The 23,982-nt window shown below is 33.5% G+C and overlaps 1 protein-coding gene across 1 annotated transcript in view; it reads right to left on the bottom strand.

Annotated features, from left to right (window-relative positions):
• Positions 1-19,183, bottom strand: part of LOC106477387 (proline-rich protein 5-like) — a 25,209-nt gene extending 6,026 nt beyond the window's left edge. The window contains exons 1-6 of the mRNA XM_013937967.2: positions 18,551-19,183; positions 15,560-15,646; positions 13,146-13,194; positions 8,657-8,714; positions 6,828-6,918; positions 4,831-4,909 (exon numbers count right to left, since the gene is read on the bottom strand). Coding sequence (XP_013793421.1) covers positions 4,855-4,909; positions 6,828-6,918; positions 8,657-8,714; positions 13,146-13,194; positions 15,560-15,646; positions 18,551-18,786 — 576 coding nt within the window. The 5' untranslated portion in view covers positions 18,787-19,183 and the 3' untranslated portion in view covers positions 4,831-4,854. The remainder of the gene's footprint in view (positions 1-4,830; positions 4,910-6,827; positions 6,919-8,656; positions 8,715-13,145; positions 13,195-15,559; positions 15,647-18,550) is intronic.
• Positions 19,184-23,982: the final 4,799 nt, after the last annotated feature.

The raw sequence follows: 23,982 nt of genomic DNA, 5'->3' as shown, positions 1-23,982 counted from the left end.
TATATATATATATATATATATATATATATATATATATATATATTAAGAGCTTCAATCATCAATTTCAATTACCACAAAGCTAGAAAAATAAATAAAACAAAAGCAGAAATGTTTGATAAGGTGGCTTCTTTGTTCGTTCCTAATAATACTTACGTTAGCGTCTTGAATGTTGGGCTCACAGAAGGAAAGTTTGTTTGTTTGTTTTGAATTTCGAACAAAGCTACACGAGGGCTATCTGCGCTAGCCGTCCCTAATTTAGCAGTGTAAGACTAGAGGGAAGGCAGCTAGTCATCACCACCCACCGCCAACTCTTGGGCTACTCTTTTACCAACGAATAGTGGGATTGAGCGTCACATTATAACCGCCCTTTCAGCCGTGGGGGCAACATGTTTGGTGTGACGGGGATTCGAACCCGCGACCCGCAGATTGCGAGTCGAGTACCCTAACCACCTGGCCATGCCGGGCCCCAGAAGGAAAGGAAGGCAACTAGTCAACAATAGTAGCGTATTGTGCAGCTCCTTCCTTAATAATAAACCAACTGTATTTTCTAGGTAATGATGTACTTCATTTGTCTTTAAAATTTAATTTATTAATATTGTTGGTTATTTTATTCTTGGTTAATAATATTTATATAACTTATTGTATTTGAGCACAAATTTTGATAATTCAATAACATGGCGTTTAGATCTGCAACGTGTATTTCAACTACTCGGTGTTCGTAAAGGATTATAGCTATCGTATATGATGGATCTAACTGTATCTTGTCAACTATAAATTCACAAAAGTAGATGGTGTAACTCCATCTAGACTAGTGACAGACGTAGTGGCTATTTTTATCACCGCTAGATAAACCATTCGAAGAAACAAGAACTATAATTTAAGCTTAGCAAAGGAAGTTAAATATTGTATAACAGTCAGGCGTGCCTAATGTTTGTGTATGGTAGAAATAAGCATTCGCTATGTGCCCCATAAGATGCATATACTTCATAAATTCATAAGCATGCAGAAATTCCAGAAACAGTTAGTAAATTCTGTAAGAGCGTTTGTGAAAAATCTGAAAGAATGTTTGTTTGTGTGAAGTTAAGCACAAAGCTACACAATAGGCTATCTGTGCTCTGCCCACCACGGTATCGAAACTTGGGTTCTAGGATTGTAACTCCGCAGACATACCACTGTGCCACTGGGGGGAGGGACTGAAAGAGTGAATTTAAATTTAACTAGGAAATGTAACTGTAAGTCACATTTCGAAACAAATGTATATTTTCTGGCACAGAAATAATAAAACAGGAGGATGCAAGTTAATTAATATTAATTCTATACCAACTGTGTCACCTTGAAATATTAATTTTAACACCTATTGTGGTACTTTTAAGTCTTTATTTTAAGCCCAGTTTTTCATATCCAATTTCGTACTTTATACCCACATTTTCATTTCAATTTCTTACTTTATACTCACTTTCTCAATTACAAGTTCTTATTTTGTACCCGTTGTGTGATCTTCATGTTCTTATTTTATACCCGTTGTGTTATTTTCAAATTCTCGTTTTATACCCGTTGTGTTATTTTCAAGTTATTATTCTATACACACATGTTCATATCCAAATTCTTATTTCATACACACTTTCTCATATACAAGTTTTTATTTTATACCAACTGTATTATTTTCAAGTATTTTTTATACCCGTTGTGTTATCTTCATGTTCTTATTTTATACCCGTTGTGTTATTTTCAAATACTTACACCCACAGTGTAATTTTCGAGTGCTTATTATACACCCCACTGCGTTATCTTAAAGCTACTTATAGGATTTATATATGAAAGGTATTTAATTTCTTAATTACCAGAAATATCGACCAAGTGTATTCTATACAATAGTTCACACAACGTTTTATGATACTTTTAGCAAGTTTCTAAACAGTTAAAAAAACTGAAAGGGTACGTTACGGTAAAATTATCAAAACATATAGTGTTAGCCACTGGTGGTTCAAGCTTATATTTAGATAATTTATACTCATAAAAACTAGACTAGCACAATATAAAAGCTTTATTGAAGGCGCCATGCCTTATCTGAACACTTCTACATGTTCCGGCGGGTCACAGATTCGCCATCATCAAGAATATGCCCCCCAGTGGCACAGCGGTATGTCTGCGGACTTACAACGCTAGAATTCGGGTTTCGATATCCGTGGTGGGCAGAGCATAGATAGCCCATTGTGTAGCTTTGTGCTTAATTACAAACAAACAAACTATCATCAAGAATTAGACAGCAGTGACACGCTTTTCGCCAGGTCTTAACGGAACACTTCTACATGTTCCGGTGGATCATAGATCCGCCATCATCAAGAATTAGACAGCAGTGATACACTGTACCGATATTTATACATTTCCATAAACCTGTGTAATGAAAAACTTCTTGACGCAGCGATTCACATAAAAGGTGCTGCCAAATATGTACCTTTTTCTCTTAAAATAGATTTCCAGAAATAAGCTTCTGAAGCCCCTGGACCAGAATCTCTGTTTTTTAAAGTTAACTTAGAATCATGAAATGTTTATATTTATTTCGTAGTTATCATTATAAATTTTAATCTATTTAATATAATTTCAATTAACACTATGAGAAAGAAGGTTGTTTGCAATACGTTCAGCTGATTCATTAATTTTCCGATTTTCTGTAGCCGACTTATGTTCATTTAGTCTAAATTTGAAAGTTCAACGTGCTTGGCTATTATACATTAGACCACAGTTGGAAGAGATTTTATAACTGCTACATTTATCTATTAATGAAATTTTCTGTAGGACTAGCAGTAAGTTTGACACCAGGTAAAGGAGTTACTCGACAATTAACGTATTCCTAAAAATGTTACCTATATGTGAGTAAATAGTTAGAACATATTACAAACAAATGTTCTTTCTATCAGCATTAGTAATTCGTAAGATCAATAAACTGTGAAATTTTCAATTTATTACAAAGCTTCTTAACTCCAAGATGTTACAATTAAATACTCTTTCAATGGCAATCTGTTTCAAGAAATTCAATTCTGATACTATTTCTTTTTTATAGGAAGAAATTTTGAATTTATAGTCACACCAGAAAATTGTGTTATAATGAGCGGGAAAATACATATTCATTTGTATTTCTTTGTTCGTCAAATTTTTCCTGAGCAATGTTATAGAGACCCTGAATACCTCTTTGGTATAATGACAGTCCTTAAACAGTCTCTTAAATCATTTGAGCTTCTTCTCTTTCTATTTCTCTCTATCTCTCTCCCATTTTTTTTAGCCGCGGCATAGCGGCTCATAGAATGGTTCCGAGTTTTTTTTTTTATCAAATATAAACTTTTAGCTCATAGCTCTATCATCTCTTAAACGATTTGAGTTCTAATTACAGTTTTGGGCTCAGGAGGTCAAACCCTTTCGATAGACGTATTTGACCACGCCCAATTAGGTAAATTTACTCTAATCCTGCCTAAAAGAATTTCAAGTGCCACGGCTATTGAGGATTACCTCTTGTTTTTCTATGAGGACAGTGTTAGACAGTTTAACGTAATATCGTAGCAGCTCCTCCAAGTTGTAAAATTCTCATGATAATATCCTGCTTATCTTTTTTAAAAGATATTTGTTTATTATCCTGAAGGGTGAGGGAAGTTTGGAAGCTTATCAGTTGAGGCAGTGACCTTGGAACCTTTTGAAGCTCGTATCAAGACTTTATAACCCTGAAGGTCATTACTTAACTGTCATTCCAAGGTTAATGGAAACACAGCAAAACTTTCGAAGGTCATTACCTAACTGTCGTTCCAAGGTAAGTGGAATCACAGCAAAACTTTATAAACCTGAAGGTCATTACATAACTGTCGCTCCAAGGTAAATGGAATCACAGCAAAACGTTATAAACCTGAAGGTCATTACATAACTGTCATTCCAAGGTTAATTGAATCACAGCAAAACGTTATAAACCTGAAGGTCATTACATAACTGTCATTCCAAGGTTAATTGAATCACAGCAAAACGTTATAAACCTGAAGGTCATTACATAACTGTCATTCCAAGGTTAATTGAATCACAGCATACTATATATATATATATATACATGTTTGTAACTCATCGTTCTGTTTTAGTTCAGAGCACTTTTCAGCATAACGATTACATTCTTTTGGTTTAGTTATCCTAAGAAGCGTGATCTTCCTGGTTGTAAATATAATAATATTATTAAAAGTATACGTTGTATTAAACTACTTAATTAACAGTTTCTTATTTCTTTCGTTTTTGTACAGGAAGTTTAATCAAACGAGACTTTTTTTTTTAATAATAACGAACAGATTTTCAGGTAAAATAGAAAAAAAAACAAAAACACACTCACACACAAAAAGAAGAAATCGTTCATAAAGACCGGCTTCTCGCCTGACGATAAATCGGAACGAAAGGTTCACGACGACTCTAGATACTAGTAATTACAAACATTGTGGTTCACAACGACTCTAGATACTAGTAATTACAAACTTTGTGGCTTACAACGACTCCATATGCTAGTAATTACAAACAAATTCTGTATTTTTTAAGATATTGATATACTTTATATGATGAGCCCCCCAGTGGCACAGCGGTATGTCTACGGACTTACAACGCTAGAATCCGGGTTTCGATACCCGTGGTGGGCAGAGCACAGATAGCCCATTGTGTAGCTTTGTGCTTAATTATAAACAAACAAATAAACAATACTTTATATGAAATAGAGAATTTATCAAACTTCTATAATACTTTATACACATACAAAGAGAGTGGTTTAATTTTTCATCTGCTGTTTAATTATTGAATGGAGAAAATTCAACTTACCTTCAATGTTTAATTTCAAAACAACTACGTCTCTAAAAGAAGCGAGTGTAGTTTGTCGAATAGTGATACCTCCTCTCGTCTAGATAAAAAAACACACACTCTAATTTAAATACACAATATATTACCAAAAGCATTGAGACAGTTCACTTTAAAAAAGGGGTAAATTTCAATAGTGGAGCCACACTTTATCTTTAAAATAACAGGATTTTGTTTCCGATTCATGCTACTAAAACATCAATTAAAATAGAATATTACACCTCTTGCAATGAGATTTTGAGGTTTACGGTAAGAGTTCCATATAGCACCCCCACTCAATTTAAAAAAAAAATTCATCAAAGTAATATTTATGTATTAATAAATCATATTAATAGTGTGATCTGATAATTTTAATACATTATTATACCACTTACTTCATTAATTAGATGTACAATCTTCTTGGGGATAAACTTTACAAATTTCCGGTATAAAGGCATCAAAAAGGCTACTTTTATCAGAATGTAATGTTCTCCACATGTATTCACACAAATGCTTGTCAAATGTCTTTGCCCTGGTATGTGTAGTTGGTAGTTGTTTTTTGACACACTACCAATTTTTATCCAGGCAATTCTACAATTTTTGGGTGGGGGTGCCATATGGAACTCTTTCCAGGTTTACTTCTCCCGCCCCTCAGATAGTATTCTAAAACTTCTGGAGTAGTTCACTTGAATTTGTGTCTGTTTCTTGGGTTGGTCGAACACATTCTGAACATTATTTGCCTCAAACTTCTTCTGAACATCATGGCATGCAGAAGGCTAATAACGTTTGGTTCTTCCTCATATATTTTTATGCATGCAGGTTACTCAGCGTTGTCCAATATATCATAATACGATCTTAATTGTTACTAGTGGACCAAGTCAAAGTCAATTTAAACAAATCCATATCGTGAATTATTCACACCAACTTTCACAGCTGGGATGACACGTTTATATACAAAGTATTCTCCAGATTACCGACAAGCCCAGAAATGTCCATCTGAAGAAAACGGAGAAACGGAAGCCTCTTACGATTTTTTTTTTCTATTATTATCCTCACCATTGTTGAAGCTCTATGAGAGAACTAACGCCCTTTGTTCACAGAAGTGATGACTGGCATATGGGTTGCAGCCACTCAATAAAATTTAACAGCATGAAGTGGCTTATAGGTTGCAGCCAATCCATAAGATCCAACAACATGGAATGGCTTATAGGTTGCAACCAATCCAAAAGATTCAACATCATGGAGCTTCTTTTTTATTGGTTTACTGTCTTGAACCCTCGTTAAACATTTGTGGGATTAATATAAAGTCAGATATGCAGTTTTTTTTCCAATGTGATTTAAGATTGTGAACATCAAAAAGTAGTCAATCTTGAATGACCTGGATGATATTCCACATTGACAAATCCACTTATCTTCCTTTTCTTCAGAACATTATCCACAGTGGATACGGGTATATGTATAGACGGAATTTAATGTCCCTAACACTTAAACTGTCATTGTTATATTAAATATTAGTTCTTTTCTTGTAACATATTAAATTCAACTGACTGACTCTGGTATTGCTGACCTTTGTAAACACTACTCAACAGACAATGGAGGCAGGTCCATTTCTAGCTGTGGTGTATTATCTCAGTACTTTTAGAAGTGTAATATATTTTACGAAAGAGGATTTATGTTTATGTTTTAGCTAATATACTTCCAATCCGGTTTTGAAATTGCTTCTGTCGTTTTAGAATCTTTTTATACATAGTATAAGTTAGTATATTTATTTTGTAATGACTACGACAAAGGTTATATGTACATCCTTTAAGAATACACTTCTAAACATTAAGTGTTACAATATTTCCACTTTCTGAGCTTAAAGTTATAGGTAAATTTCGTAATAGGAAAAGGTACATAAATGAATAACTTTCATCATTAGATTTCTTCTTGTTTTATAAACATACTTGTACAGAGTGGTAACAAAAAGCTCGCAAACATACCTTGACAAGAACAAAACTGCTTCCAATAAAGGCAAGACATTTACAAAGAGGTTCTCCCATGCTTCCTCTAAGCGTTTCAGTAAACTCTTTCCTGTCGGGGAAACACAGCATAACAATTTAGAAAAATCCTGGACTGGTTTTTATTATTTTACTGAAGTTAGCAACAACAACAAAGATACATAAGTGATTTAGATTTTCCTATCTAAACATGTTCATGTAAAAAGAGAGAGAGAGAGAGAAAGAAAAAACAACCAGTCAGGCGTTTCAGCGCCACCCTATTTTATTATTATTATTAAATCAACACTTCATGTTTAAAATAAATTATGGATAGAAATTTGACCATTTCGCATAATAATGTTTCAAAGTTTTATCACTATCACTAAAATTTTCCTTTTCAGCGAATAATGCTTCTATTATAACTTTGATGAGAATCATAGCAGAAAAATCAAGGTTTTTATCAAATTTACGTTAAAGTAACAATACAATAACCTCAAAGAAATTCGAATAAAACTCTCTCTTTCAATTTTTTTTTCTTATTTTGAACTGACATAAATCGCAATATACTCTTTAGCACAGATTACTGAAAAAATATTCCAAAAGTGCTTTGGACAGAACTTAGTGAAATATTATTTAGGATAACATTATGATAAAAGTAGCAAATAGAACGCTATTAAAATAGCTTCTAAATTTTGTAGTAAATAACTTCAGGAAACTTATAATGTAACATCTTCAAGAAGTGTTCATATTTTAGGTGTTTTAGAACAACCCAATGTAAGAGCTTATAGAAAGCTTGTATACTATGTTCTGAATAACACGATACTAAAATACTACTATCAGAAATCTTAAAAAAATTCTGAGGTGTCCTTAAACAAAACTATTTATAATTCATTTGTTTGTTTTTAAAATTTCGCGCAAATTTAATCGAAGTCTATCTGCGCTAAGCGTCCCTAATTTTGAAGTGAGGGACTAGAGGGAAGACAATTAGTCAACACCGCCCACCGTCAACTGTTTGGCTACTCTTTAGCAAGGATCAGTGGGACGTATAACGCTCTCCCACGACAGAAAGGGCAAACATGTTCAATGATGGGATTTGAAACTATTTACAGCAGCTCTTCCGCAGCTTACAAATAGAAACACTTGTATTTGAAGTTTCTTTTTCTGACATCGTAAGTACATTATTTCTCAGTTCAGTACATTCTATGCTTGAATAATATCCCGAACATTGACAACAAGACTGGATATGTAATTTTCATAATTCACCAAAATCCTGACGTGAACGAATCAAGGAAAAGTATTTTGATATTGACATATAATCAGTGCTACAACCTTGAGGCTATCTTTTTAGAATTAATTTAAAATGTAAGGGAAATATTTTTAATTCAAAAAGTCTTTATTCTTTTAAATTTTCGTATCCTACACTTTAAGTTAACATACGTACCACATCCTATGACAAAATATATATAATCTGTTTTATATAAGTTTGTCAATCTATTTTGCAACGTTTATGTTTATCATAATTTACATTATTGCTCACAGTAATGACAGTTCTCATGGTAAACTTCCCTTAAATTATTATATAGGGAATTTTCCTGTCTGAAGATAAAGCGCCACCTACTATAATAGTTTAATTTTATCTCAGTTTCTTTGTTCTTTAAACTTGACAATGCGAATTTGAAGATAATTCACACAACGTTAGATTCACCTAAGAGAATTAAAATATGTACCGTTGACAACACCTAAAATAATAGATTAAGTATATTCAAAGAGAGGCCCTTAAAATCACTTAGCCTAGCGTGCATTCCAAGTACAAATACACGAACTCTTCTTACCTTGGGCTTGTCGAATTTGTTCTCTAACGATTATCATTCCTTTGGTTAGAATTTGTTGCTATAAGGATATGTGAAAAAAAAAACGTTTGTTTTAATTTGTTTGATTTGTTTTAATCTGGTTATTAAACAAACCAATTAACTTTTACTTACAAAACTTGATGTATACCTCCAGTTATTCAAGATTAAAGTAAATATATGATGTCAGAATTATCCTTTTAATCTTTTTAACTGAATCGAATAAGTTTACAAATATTTTATATGCGATTCGAAGTAAATAAGGACACGAGAAAATACTCAACAAACGAGTTGATCAAATTTATTATATGCCGAACACCTTTTTTATTACTCGTCATCATTTTTATTGCATGTAACATATTTTTTATCTCTCGTCATCTGTTTTTTGAGTACAAGAACATCTTTCCTCTCACCATTAGTTTTACTGCGTATATAAACAACTTTTTATCTCTCGTCATTTGCTTTATTGAGAACAAGAACATCTTTTCTCTCATCATCAATTTTGCTGCATATATAAACAACTGTTTACCTCTCATCTGCTTTACACACACACACATACAAAGTATTATACAAAATTAATTTCTTGAGCGTGAATTATATAAAAAGTTAGGAAACACAAATCAGACCAGAATAATTCAAATCCTAGTTGTTCAGTGGTGTACATACTGACGTCGCAATACACACACACACACACACATATATAAATTTCAAAAATGAGAATAGCGTAAACGTTTAAAAACGTTTGCTGATTATATAAAGACTAAAAACATCATTAACGGGATCTGACTTATAAAAATAAATATAGATTTTAGCAAATGCTTCTAAGTACTTTTAACGTCTTATTTATATACAATCGCTGTAAAATATTAGAGATCTCAATCGAATAATGTATTGGGCCACCATGTCCCTCAATTACAATCTGAATATGACGTGGTATTGCCTCCTATAATGTATAATGTATATATTTGACTATGCGTTAATCATTATCATCTCCAATCCAAGGGGAATTGATTGTAAAGGATTGTCTCCCAATAGTTCGTTCTGAAACGTCCCAAAAATTCTCAATGAGGTTAAGAAAAAGAACTATAAGTCCAGGGCAGTTGTTGAAAGTCTATCATTTTCAGTGAATCAATCATGAAGTGCTATGGCTGGTGGCTATATCATCCTGGAAGTATCCATCTCCATTTGGGTAAAAGAATAGCATTGATTGGTGCATCTTCTGTGTATAAATTTATGGACAACTTTAATAATGGTCGAGGAACGTGCATTTCCACTGGAACAATTCATAATAAAGACTGCGTGAAAAGAAACTTAGGTAAACGTGGTTCATCACGTAAACACATATCTCTGCCAACAATGAAAAAAAGATGTTTCCACTGAGGTCTAGATCAATGAGATTAGACTGTTAACCAATGAAATGTGTAATGTGATCAGATGAATTAAGATTCACATTGTCCTGAATAATGGTAGGGTGAAAGTGTGGCGATGATACAATAAAGCCATGAACCCATCCTAATCCAGTGTAGTAGATTCTGTAAGTGATCTAACGTTATGGGGCTCATTTATATTGGGTAGATCTTCTGGTTCTTTTGAATGGTCATGTATCTTTGCTTGTGAATAATTGACCACCCTAGCTGACCTGAATGTCTGTGCCCGAAAAGCATTCGATATTTGCCTTCTATCCCTCTTTAATTGATCTTTCTTCTAATCCCAGTTTACCTTATTAGACGAAGTGTTTTGATCTAATAACCACGCATTGTAGACTCGGAACATAGAAGGCCTTAATTTGCCAGTGAGTATGACCATCTTCACAACTGAGGCATCGATCGATAAAACCTCCACAACAATATCTTCTTCAAAGCTTGATATGACTTTCGTTTTTACCATTTTGGCGACAATTGACGTTCAAACAATTTATATCTGGTTTGTTACGGATATTCGTGCAAGGTTACTCAAGGATTATACACCTCAGCAGTTTCTAATTTTGAACTGATATACTTAAGGGAAGGCAGCTTCAACAGCATCTACCTCCAACTCTTGGGCAACTCTAGTCGAATAGAGGGATCTGGCCTTCACTCTTATAACATTCTTACGCCCCCAAAGAGCATAGTGCGGATTATTATTTTTCAACAATGGGACGTGAACCGTGAAACCTCGTGCTAACCACATAGAAGATGTTCCAAAAGTAATTGTGCGAAAGTTAATTCAAACTTTGTCATACTTTTTGTAATTATGAAAAGTCTGTAGCGCTTATAATTATGATTGTGGTTCAAAACAAAAAAAAAGGCTCTAAAACCAAAATAATATTTCATGTTTATTATTATTATTATTATTAAGCACAAAGCGACACCAAGGGCTATCTGTGCTCTGCCTACCACAGGTATCGAAACCAGGTTTCAAGCGATATAAATCTGCAGACATACCGCTGTGCCAAGGGGAGCATAGTATTTTATAATGGTAACATTATTGAGATGAGATATACGGTGTATCCCAAAAATATTAGGACTTCAATGCATCATAATCGTAATATGTGTCATTCACTTAATATATGAATGGTGGTTGGAGCAATTCTTATGACAAAACAAATACCTTTGAACTGATATATTCCATTGTTACTTACATTTGTGTTTCGGCGTGAGACTGTTGTCAAGAAATACACTTGTGCTATACATGATTGTTATTCAAGTACACAGATGTCAGACAGATAACAACCAAGAATCCGTAAAACGCGGGCCCCGAAAATGCTATATAGAGACTTATAATGAACTCAAACAGCAAACGAAAACAAATGACACAAGTGAACAATATCTTTATTCACAACAATGAAATTCTTGAAAACTGGCCAGCTCCTAGTTTTTGTTGTGACTTTTCGCTAGCTGTTAGGTTAGGAAAGGATTTCCAAATATGTCTACACAAAACGATATGAAGAATCAAAGATAAGATACAAGTAACAGACGTACTGGATTTTAAGCTTTTATAGTCAGATTTAGCTCCTAGGATTGGCGGTATTCGCCAATCCTTAGGTTACATAACCTTCATCCACAAGTATTTGAAATACGCATAATAAAGGGAGATAAATGCCTACTCGTACCAACTTTTACAGGTCTGTATATGCCCTTGAATCAGTATGACCTCACTTTAGGGAGTATGATACGGAAACAGGTCTACGTTTGCACGAGCCTCATGAATGGGCGTTGTAGTAAGTAACCTTTACTTAAACAAAAATAAAAATAGTAGATGTTTAGATGTTTATGACCTCTAGACTTCCGATTGACATTTTATGATTAATTACCTGTAGAAAACTTACAAGAAAATTTATAACATTTACCTCAATATACATGCTCAAAGATATGTTCTAATCTATTTATGGAATGGTACAATAACACTTATTTCAACTGAGACACATTATAGAGTACTTAAGTTTTGGCCATCCTGTATACATCAAGAGCGACAAAAATTACACTTTTCGGTTAATCATACTTTTTAAAAACTAAATATTTACCCCTTTTGTGATGGAATTGTTAAGTATCCGATTTTATGTAACTATAAATAGGTATTAATTTATATTCAAGTATCAACAGACACGTATGAACTGTATTTGTAAAGTATACGAATGTGTCAGAGTTTCAATTTGTCTGTGTATTTTCTTACTGAAGTTTACGTTGTACCTGGTTATTACTTCTTGGCTCGCTTCATTATAAATATTACAAGACTTGTTGTTTGAGGTTATATATATCAAATCTTAAAATTCAATCTAAGCACGCGTGAATACAAAATGTACAGAACAGAAATAAGTCATAAGCGATGTACAACTGCGTACTAATATCCAAAGAGCTTTAAAGATAGTCCACCATTTCTTCAATTGTTCACCGATCCTATTAAACCATGAGGTACTGTGAGAGCGGCGAGAGGCTTCAATAAATGAATAAATAAAAAAGTTGTATAATCTTATCAATTGAGACCTGAAGCATATGTTTCTGCTACGGGTTTTTGAATCTTGATTAGAGAGTATGTATTTGTGTATAAGTACACAAAGAACAGGCTACGATAATTAAAACAGCAACTATATAGGTAGATAGAAAAACAAAAGGCAGATAATTAGATTTTGTTTTCAATTGAACACTTCATTTCCAAACATTTACTACACTCCCCAACCATTTCTTACTTTGCTGCTACTATAAGTATAAACTGACGGGTCCAGGGTTCGAACTTGGATACTACTGAACGTGCTGTGGATGCGTTATAAAAGTAACAGTATACCCAATTATTTGGTCAAAAAATCAAATAAAGGCCTTGTTGGTAGTTCAAAACTAAGAACAAATATTCCTGAATTCTAGGAGTCTATTGACCTGGACCTCTAGCTAACCTGCACATAAGGTGACGTTCATTTTAAAATTTTAAAATTCAAGATATTTCAAAATGTATTACAAGACGAAATACAACATTTTACACAAAACACTTGAGAGGTTCTTACCTTGTAATACTCGTAAATAAAGGGACCTGCACTTGAGCTCTGAAGTTTTCTGTAATGATAATAAAAATTACTATGGTAAAACGATAAATCTTTAAAAGTGCAGTAAACAAATCGACATAGATTAGTTACATAGAAAATAATACAAAAAACAGATAACCATTTTCGTTTTCTAAATCACAACTATAGAATAAATGCAATCAGAGAAAAAAAAAGTCCTTTATTGATTAATAAATTAATACTTTTTATACATACAGATACAACCACATACAATATCAACGACTCTTTTAAAAAGTTTCTTAAATATATACGGTTTTATAGTAATAATTTTTCTTTTGTATAAACACAATCACTAAGATTAAAAAATAGATATCAGTGACTTAAAAGACGAATTAATGGATAAGTATTTAAAACCGTTATGACATTTACATTTGAATACTATTCTGAGAATAGGTATGACAGTAATTATGCGGGTGTTTAACCTGTCCTTTTGTAAGAACGCACAACTGTCTCGAAACATTTTCATACATGCTACCTGCCTTGTAAAGCTAAGCTCCCCCCCCTCTTGCCCTATATTTAGCCTGAGATTTGATAACTTGCTGATCTGTTTCCGTGTAATTGTGTCAACATCGAGGCATTGTAGCGAGCGGAAGTATGGAGGTATAAACTGTAAAAGTTGTTTAAATTTTGAAATATATAAAATTACAGATACAAATAAGTAGCGATTCATTCTGATGTAGCCTGGTCTGTGTTGGGAAGATTGTGGACAAGCTAACAAATAACTGGTCTGTACACTAGATAATCTGGGCAGGGTCATGGGACCGTTACCTCATGATATTATTATTAGGAATCGCCAGGACATTGCTCACGATTTAATATGTATTTGAATACAGACTTAAAGATATTATAAAAACAAAACAGTCAGAAACGGTTTTCTTGAAACAAATTTTAACTCGATAAGATATTGTTTGTTTCTTTATTTGTTTGGAATTTCGCACAAAGCTACACGAGGGCTATCTGGGCTAGCCGTCCCTAATTTAGCAGCGAAAGACTAGAGGGAAGGCAGGTAGTCATAACTACCCACTGTCAACTCTTGGGCTACAATAGTGAGATTGACCGTCACATTATAACGCCCCAACGGCTGAAAGGGCGAGCATGGTTGGTGGGACGGGGATTTAAACCCACGACCCTCAGATTACGAGTCGACATTAGCTTATAAAAGGTAAATACTAAATAGTGCACGTTTAGATAATTAAAGTTAGTACTGCATTAGTAACCAGAAAGACAGAGGCATGTACGCCATCTACAAAATTATTTGTCGTGACATAAATTCAAAATTACAAAGGAGAGTAAATGTATATATCTTATTGTGCACTTTTAATTACTCTTCCACATAGTATGTTTACAAAACTTACGAATGTAATTGATAACCAGTTTCAATTTAACCAAAAATTCAAAATTATTCATCGCAATTGATGTATAAGCCAAACTAAGAATGTAGGTCTAAAACTTATGATAGAAATCATGCATGCTACAGATGTGTTTTTTTTTAATTCTTCTTAATTTCAGGATTAAAAATCAGATGTATTTCTTGCCTCTCCCTAAGTCACTTCCCAAGAGGTCTTTGGTCAATACCAAAGCTCGTTAGTTAGACCCATTAGTTTTTAATGGATCACCAGCTTTCTGAATATAAACTATATTTTTTTTAATAGTTTAAGCCTTCACACTTACGAAAATTATACTTAAACAAAGTTACGTATGGAGTTACATTGTTACTCAACAACTTCCTTTTTAGGGAGGCTCTTTTGGATAAATGACTCGAATAAGGTTAGATTTCTAAAAAATAAAAGTTTTAGTTCTCAGTAACTGTATGTTAGTATTATCAAAATATTCATCCTCTACAGCTGTACATTATTATTAAATTATATATATTTGGTTAGAACGGTAGTCTCCAAACTGGGTTGTTAAGTCGATACTAACATACTTATTTTTTCAACCTTGTATTTGACATATTATGCAATGATTCATAGTAAACTACTCAACAGGTACTTTTGTTTAATCCTGCGGGCAAGTCGATTTACTATAGACATAGTTGTCATTGTGCCAAAGAAACTGATAAAAAAAAAAGCGGACCCCCCCTTCTTCTAAAAAAGATGCTTTGCCTGTTTTACTTTTTATACAAACTACCTTTCTACGTTTAAAATACATATAGGGGTAACACGTAAATGTTAAGGTTAGTCAGTAATTAACTGACCAAACACGTAACAGATTGTTCTTGTTGTTTTACTTGAAGTGTCGTGGCAGGAGCTGGCGTTAAAGATTAATAACGTTATATATTTATTTATTTATTCATTCATTCATGGCCTTGAAAATTAAATAGTAAAACATATAAGAGAACAAATAAATGTCATTCTTACCGAATTGTTTCGTGTAGTTTAGAAAGCTCTCCAACTCCTAGGATAGGTTGTTGCCTTTGAAACAAGCCCACGAGAGCCCTCTGGAGGCTAAAAAATAAGATAGAACGTTTTAGTTCTAAAAGCCAATGTAGATGCTTCCTTTACCGAGCTAAAATGAATGTCAAATTCATTTTGGTTTGAAGATAACGTGTTCTCTTGGCAGAATCTCAAATACACGTACACATGTTTTTTTATCCATTTGAATAAGGTCTAAAATTGTCACAATGAAAGTTCCGGCAAAGCGGAAATGACGTCAAGTCCTTTGTGATTATTATTTTTCTTTTCGAACTGCCACTATCTTTGCTAACTGTTCTTAAAAGAAAAATTAATTCATTTTTTAATTGAAGATAATTTGACAGATGGCGTTTGTGTGCTAATTAGTTCATTCCTAGCAATGATGTTCATGCAGAAATTCGTTTTTGTGCATAACTTAGATAGACGGACAGACAAAAAGATAGATACATAGATAGAGAGAGAAATATAGAGACAAGTAGATAGATATCATTATGTAGGCCCGGCATGGCCAGGTGGTTATGGCACTCGACTCGCAATCTGAGGGCTGCGGGTTCGAATCCCCGTCACACCAAACATGCTCGCCGTTTCATCCGTGGGGGCGTTATAAAGTGACGGTCAATCCTACTATTCGTTGGTAAAAGAGTAGCCCAAGAGTTGGCGGTGGGTTGTGATGACTAGCTGCCTTCCCTCTAGTCTTACACTGCTAAATTAGGGACGGCTAGTGCAGATAGCCCTGGTGTAGTTTTGTGCGAAATTAAAAAAAAATCATTATGTAACATTCAAAAGCCAAACCTAGGACAGTAGGTTAATAGTTAGTTACAAACAAATTTTATGCTCTGGGGTATAAACTGATAAAATATATAATTATGACTTTTTGGAGTCTCTGGAAGGGCGGGAAAACTTGGATATATTAGCTACGAGTCAAGATTCTGCTGCTGTCTTCTCATTTTTATTAGAAATATAAGAAAGATATGTTAACAAATGTTTGTAACAAGGCGACAGTTTACTGAATACGGGAGAGTTAATACATGAGCAGTTAACATATTTTCAAAATATCGCAACTAAGTCATGGGAAACGTATTTGCCCATATTTATACTTTTAATCTTGACAACGGTATTATTTTTTATTTCATATATGATAAAAATCGTACATTAATTTACACGTAAAACTAACTTTCATGATTTATTATTTTACTTTGGTCTTAATTCATTATTTTTTCAATTGAACAATGATGGAAATTTCTGTGTGGTTATGTAAATATTGTTGTACAACAATTTCACTTCCATTGAATGTAAGCTAAATTTTGAATCAGCTGTTGAATTTTGTTATTAAATGTTCATTATTTTTCCTATTATGTCCGCTCTATACCTTTTTCAGGGGAGAATCGCTAACTGTTCTATACATTTTTCAGGAGAGAAACACTAATTGTTCTATACTATTTTCAAAGGAGAATCACTAACTGTTCTATACCTTTTTCAAGAAAGAATCACTAACCGTTTTCTACCTGTATCAGGGGAGCATAACTATCCGTTCTCTACCCTTTTCAAGAGAGCATCACTATATATTATATACCTTTTTTCAGGAAAGCATCACTGTCCGTTCTATACATTTCTCAGAGAAACATCACTTTCTGTTTTATACCTTTTTCAGGCAAGCATTGCTACCTGTTTTATACCTTTTTCAGGGTAGATTCCTATCCGTTCTACACCTTTTTCAGGAGACTATAAATATCAGTAGAATCTATTTATTGCACAAGGAAATATCTGCATCTGCAAAAACGTTTTTATATAAAGCTTTAGAAGAAAACAGTTTTATGAAATTGAATAAATAGAGCTGTTTAAATATTTGTTTAACAACAGTAAAAGCTTGGATTGTTGTTAAACAAATGTTTATGCAATTATTTATTCAATTATGTACCAGCTACCCAGTGTTGGCTAACAATACGAAGAATTAAATTGTGGTGAAATGCTACAAGTTCTTCAAATACCTATAGAATGACAGGTTTCTTTTGTGTGAGTGTAAAACAATTAAATACACAAGTTCGAGTTTTATGGAAAGTTTGTGAGAGTAAAAAAAAGCTTTAAACAGGATGAGAACAAGGCAAAACGTTTCGCCATAGTTAACATTGAAGAGTAAGACTAAATTGTCTATAATTTCCAGGGCAACATTTACCATCCCACCTCTTCAAAAATAGGGGTAGTCCTCAGATGCCTGTCCATTCTCTAATGATCGATGAAAAATGAAAGAGGCTCACTTATACATGATATTAGACCTTTAAAACTAGAGGGAAAAAAATGTCTAGCTGGTGCTTTACCTATTTTTAATCTCTCAATATTTTTGTTTTCCATTAACGAATTAACACCTACATGTTAAAATGTTTATTGTCGAGGTTTGCTAGGTTGCTGTGAGTTGTCTGATTGATTGTTTAGAATTAAGTACAAAGCTACACAATGGGCTATCTGTGCTCTGCCCACCACGGGTATCGAAACCGGTTTCTAGCGGTGTGAGTCCGCAGACATACCGCCGTGCCACTGGAGAGCGGTTGGTGTGAGAGATTATAAACTAAATAAATGCTTCTCACTTGTGTAGCTTTGTGCTTACTTACAAACAAAAAAAATATATCTTGTAATGAGTGTATTAACAAAACAATAAACCTATTTTCAGACCCAGGGGCGTATATCTTGTAATGTGTGTATTAAACATTCAATAAACTTATTTTCAGATTCAGGGAAAGGGGGAGTATATCTTGTAATTTGTGTATTAAAAATACAATAAACTTATTTTTAGACACAGGGGAGTATATCTTGTAATGCGTGTATTAACAGTACAAAACGTTAATCCACTTAAAAATAGTTTGACAAATTATCTTCCCAAAATTTAGTAGCCTTCGTACTTCAAAAGCTCGTAACACGTTGAAGACATAACAATATTCTCACCTTTCCCAATCTACCTTTCTTCCTGAGAGAGCTCGTTGCCACTGGGGCCGTTGACCGTTGTAAAACTGCTCAGAAGACGTTATCTCTCCGTTTTCAGGGAGGTCCGATAAGGCGACGCCGTTTGGTCGAATAGAATGGGGAAGTGCTATGGATCCCAGCGCTTGGACAGAGTTAAGACTGATAGCACTCATAGTCTTCTGAAAAGGCCTAGGATTTCTTCGACTTGATACTTGCATGATTTTGTGTATCAGATCAATACACTATAATTTTGAATGCCTGTATATCAGACTCTTGATTACCTGGATGGCACTCACGTGCCAACATAAAAGGTTATTGAATAACACGTACAGGGGTGTCGAGTGCGAAGCACGAGCCTCGCTGATCGACCGAACATACGCGAATAGACTAGACGGGCGACAGGGCATGTTATCAGCCTTGTACTATATACGCACAGCTCACGTGAAATACGCGGCTCCTCTTGAAATCTAAATAATACTTGTGTAAACAAACGTTTCACCGATTAGACGGGAGGGAGGGGGTATTCAACGGTGGTTTCTCGCTACCTTGCTCGCGCCACTGTTAGGGTTTTGTACGGGAAAGTTGACCTAAATGCAAGAGAATAAAATCAGGATTCCGTCAAAAGAAATGGTACTTTCCTAGAAAATTAATGTGTATATATAACATTAACTTTGTTGTACCAGTTGTTCGGGTTTTGTACAGGAAAGTTGACCTAAACGCAAGAGAATAAAATCGGGATTCCGTCCAAAGAAATGGTACTTTTCTAGAAAATTAGTATACAAATAACAATAACTTTGTTGTACCAGTTGTTAGAGTTTTGTACAGGAAAGTTGACTTAAACGCAAGAGAATAAAATCGGGATTCCGTTCAAAGAAATGGTACTTTCCTAGAAAATTAGTATATACATAACAGTAATTTTATTGTACCAGTTGTTAGGGTTTTGTACAGGAAAGTTGACCTAAACGCAAGAGAACAAAATCAGGATTCCGTCCAAAGAAATGATACTTTTGTACAAAATTAGTGTAGATATATATATAACATCAACTTCTTTTGTACCAGTTGTTGCTGCTTATGCTTATTTGTATTATCTTTTTCCTCGGTTCCAACTGTAAATGCCGTTTTACGGTGGTATAGTAGGATTTAAGTCGTAGGAACTTTCAAAAATCATGTTGTTTGTTAAAAGAAGATTTTTTTTTTTTATTGCTACAGCTTGTAGGAAATACAATGTAAAGATCAGCCTTAAAACTTATATACTAAAGAAAGAGAGAGAGAGATGTACATGCTAATATTAATCTAGCATACTATATATACATAACTAGCAACTGAGGTGACATGATTCTAACAGTTTTCCGTCAGTTATCAGGCATGCTAGGCTGAAGATACTTAGTTTAAGATATTTTTAAGCATATCAACATATACTCTGAAAAGGTACATTTACGAGTTATTGTGTTGCTTTTTCTGGATTGTTTCGGGAAAATAATGTCAGAAATTTACAGTAACGTTTGTGAACTCATAAAAAATAGTGTATTATTTGTATAGATAAGAACAACACGTGTGTGTGTGTGTACGTCTTTCTCTTGTACAGACACAATCTTGATGACTGTTATATAGGGACAAAATAATATCGTCTACAGAGTTACACAGTACTAATAGTAAATACAAGGTCAGCTGTATACACATGTACAGTGTACAGCTGATGTAACAATATATGGCGTGGTGTACACGTGTTTCATGTAAAAAAAAAACCACAAAAACTTCCTGTTGCTATCATGTTATTGTATTTATAGATCTCGTTCTTGTGGTGTGCTAATATTATTGGATATGAGAATGTTGTTGAGAACAAAGTACTGAGAAACATTGACAATTATCAGTATAACATTGATTAGTTTAAAACAAGCCACTTTCTAACTAAGTATAAACTTGCTACAGTTTTATCGCCACTGAGTGGTGATCTCATACCATGGAAGCTACTTTACAGCCGTGTTACCCATTCATCTTTTAATAGAAGATTGTTGGACAAATAGCGTTTGATTTGTGAACTGCTTAGTGATTTCATACACAGTGATGTTTATGTAGAAATTCGTGTGTGTGTGCACAACATATATTAGTAGAAGTGGAAGAATATTTAAAAATAATTGAAAGTGAGTAAAGAAGGTAGGACTGGGCATGGTGTAATAAAATTCCCTCTGTACAACTTCACAAGGGGGCGTGTCTAGCATTTTGTCCATGTCTACTTCGTTTATTTTTTCTATCCTGTAAACAATAAGCCAGGTGGTCTAAACTTATCAAACATAATTATGTTTATCATACAATAACTAGAGGTTTCTGTGAATCGAACTATTGGAGGCAATACTCGTACTGTAAAGTCTGTTTATATGACACCAGAATAATCAGATATTCCTGTGGACCCACAACTTCTATGTTTTTTTTTTCTTTATAACTTGTCCCTCCTTTTTCAATAGCATGAGAGGTCAGTAGGGTGGATTAAAATACAAAGACAAAAAAATCCTAAGAGATTTCTGTGTATCGATGTCATGGATTTATAACTGTCTGTATAAAAGTAGAAGAATCATAGACACACCTTTGTAGGTACCCATAAATTGTATAATATCATGAACACACTTTTGTACGTACCCATAAATTTTATAATATCATAAACACAGAAAAATGAAGTAGGCATGGACCGGATGTTGATCACGTACCCTTGTGAGGCCGTACTGAGGAAATTTTATTACACCATGCCCATTCCTACCTTGTTTCCTCACTTTTTGCTGCATACTTCCTATACTTTCAATTTTTTTAAAATATTTTTTCCACTAGGTCATGCACTTTTTTTCATATAAGGTGACACAATCTTCTGCATCATTCATTCATTTGTGTTGATATTCTGTATGTATATCATCAGTGTGGGTGTGCACCATAATATTATGGTATATACAAATAATGGTGTATGTGTGCATTCTCTTCACTTATGGTGTGTGTACACATTGTGAGTGTGCATGTGTGCTGTACATGTGATAGCACACACTCTACAGTGTGTAATGTCATTTGGGTGGTGTAGTCTTAGTTGTGGTGGTTGTTTGCATACACTAAGGGTTGATAACTTAGTTAATTAATTTAATTAAGTACTTCACGCTAGCACTAGCACGTGGCCCCTGTGCTATTATTATGATTGGTGCGCTTATAAGTATTATAAGTCTGTTTGTTACACAGCTAGAAGTGTTCAACAAAGTCAGTCAGTCAGAGATATTGAGAAATTTGTGGTTTTTGTGTTGTTTTTTTTTTTGTATCTGCTCTGTTGATTTTCTCAAGTGGTTCTATGACTTGTAATTTTGTATATGGTTTGTTTGTCACCTAAAGATGTCTCTTAAATACTTTTGAAAATTAATTATTTGGTTGTTAAAGGTGTATATGAGTAAATAGTTGGTATTGTATGTACTGCGTATCCGCCACATTCCTACTATAAGTATTACCGCACTTACGATATATATGTGTATTTATGTAGTGGAGTGTAAGTCATGTAAACGCTACTTGCTACAGTTCTATTACCATGCAGTGGTGATATAATCCATGTAAACTCTACTTACTACAGTTCTATCATCATGCCGTGGTGATGTAAGTCATGTAAACTCTACTTGCTACAGTCATATCACCATGCAGTGGTGATGTACGTCATGTAAACTCTACTTGCTACAGTTCTATCACCATGCAGTGTTGATGTAAGTCATGTAAACTCTACTTGCTACAGTCATATCACCATGCAGTGGTGATGGGAGTCATGTAAACTCTATTTGCTACAGTTGTGTCACCGTATGGCGATGATGCTTTTATGTAGTAGAGATGCTTATTATGCGAATTTTGTGAGCTACATTCCTATGTTTAGGATGTGAAGATGTAAACTGTGCTTGATACATTTCTTTCTTTAAGGGGCGATGATGACATATTTCTCTAATAAAAGCGCACACATTGGAATGAATTTTATACTTCTAAATTAATTAATTTCATAATAGATATATCATGCAGAAAGAAATAGTAATATATTCTGCTATTTTCATAAAGATTTGCTTAGTTTAGTTTGAAAAATGTTTCACGTAAAAGTTCATAAATTCACAAAAAAAGCACTTCTAATGAAGAGTTGCCATTTTTATGCAAATATGGTTTAATCTGAAGTAAGACAGAACAGTTTCGATACACATTTTAATAGATAAGAGCAAAAGGCAGAATAAAGTTTTGAAAGCTGAAATTAAATACTTATTAAGGTAAAAAAATTAATAGTACAATTAATTTAAAATTCACAAAGAATCTGATGCAGAATTATTCTGTGTGATCTGAAATAAAACTACAACTAATTTTGTTCGATTTATGTATTAAAACTATAATTATATTTTATGAAAAATCGAGCTGTATAAAAATGTATTAAATTAATAGTTTCATGTATGGAACTTTAAAAGAAAATAACGCTTTATCGGAGAGAATTTTGCTTGGTAAAAGTATAATTTTTCCCTTATATTAGCGACATCTAGTGACTAGTATCCTAATTATAGACAGCAAATTTATGTTTTTTGTAATCTTGTTTAGTGGTAATGTAAATAGTTCCAGTGACTCTTTAATTTGATAATTTTAATTTTCATTGACGTTCTTTTTCCTTGGACTGAAAGCATAATTGCTAAATAAATACTCTTTCAATCAACCGCAGAGAAATACCTAATATTCTCTATGATTTTTTTTGCGTTGTAAGTCCGTAAACATACCTATGACCAACTAGGAGACTTGTGGAATGTAGAATTATATAAGATATGTGCATTTCTCTTTCACATTAAATGTACATATTTTACGTTTTCTCCTTTTAAATAAAAAACTTGTTTTCTACTTACTTCACAGATTTTACAACATAAACTGATGACTCGCTCTTATTTTAGCACTGGCATATAGCACGTCAAACGTCGGTAAATTTCTTTGTGAGCCAATCAAAATTAAAATCATCCATGAAAAGAATTCGTGGCGTACTTACAGAATAATTATTGGTTAAAATCAGTTAGATTAACAACTTTTAGTATATAGAAAAGCCAGTGCGTTTTGGTAGCACTACGTTCCAACAATGGGTTTTATGTCATGTCGCTTAGCAACAAAAGTATAACCTAATTTTGTTTCTGATTAAAAAGTTAGCACACAGGATAACATAAAAAAAGTTATAATGGTTTTCAAACGAGACCCAAAACTAGTTTGAAAATCAAATATTTTTGTTAGTATATGTACTGAAAGTACAAAATGAAATGTATAGACAGCAAAACTGGAAAAATATTTGTTGATTTTTTATTCTATAGTCTACGTTGATTAAAGAGGTTTATTTTATATTAAAAACGTTGGTGATATAACAGAAAATAGCTTAATTCAGAAACGATTTAAGTTTAAAA

This window comes from Limulus polyphemus, unplaced genomic scaffold (assembly GCF_000517525.1).
Source record: "Limulus polyphemus unplaced genomic scaffold, Limulus_polyphemus-2.1.2 Scaffold165, whole genome shotgun sequence".
Lineage (NCBI taxonomy): Eukaryota > Metazoa > Arthropoda > Merostomata > Xiphosura > Limulidae > Limulus > Limulus polyphemus.
This window is presented reverse-complemented; position numbering and strand designations above follow the sequence as displayed.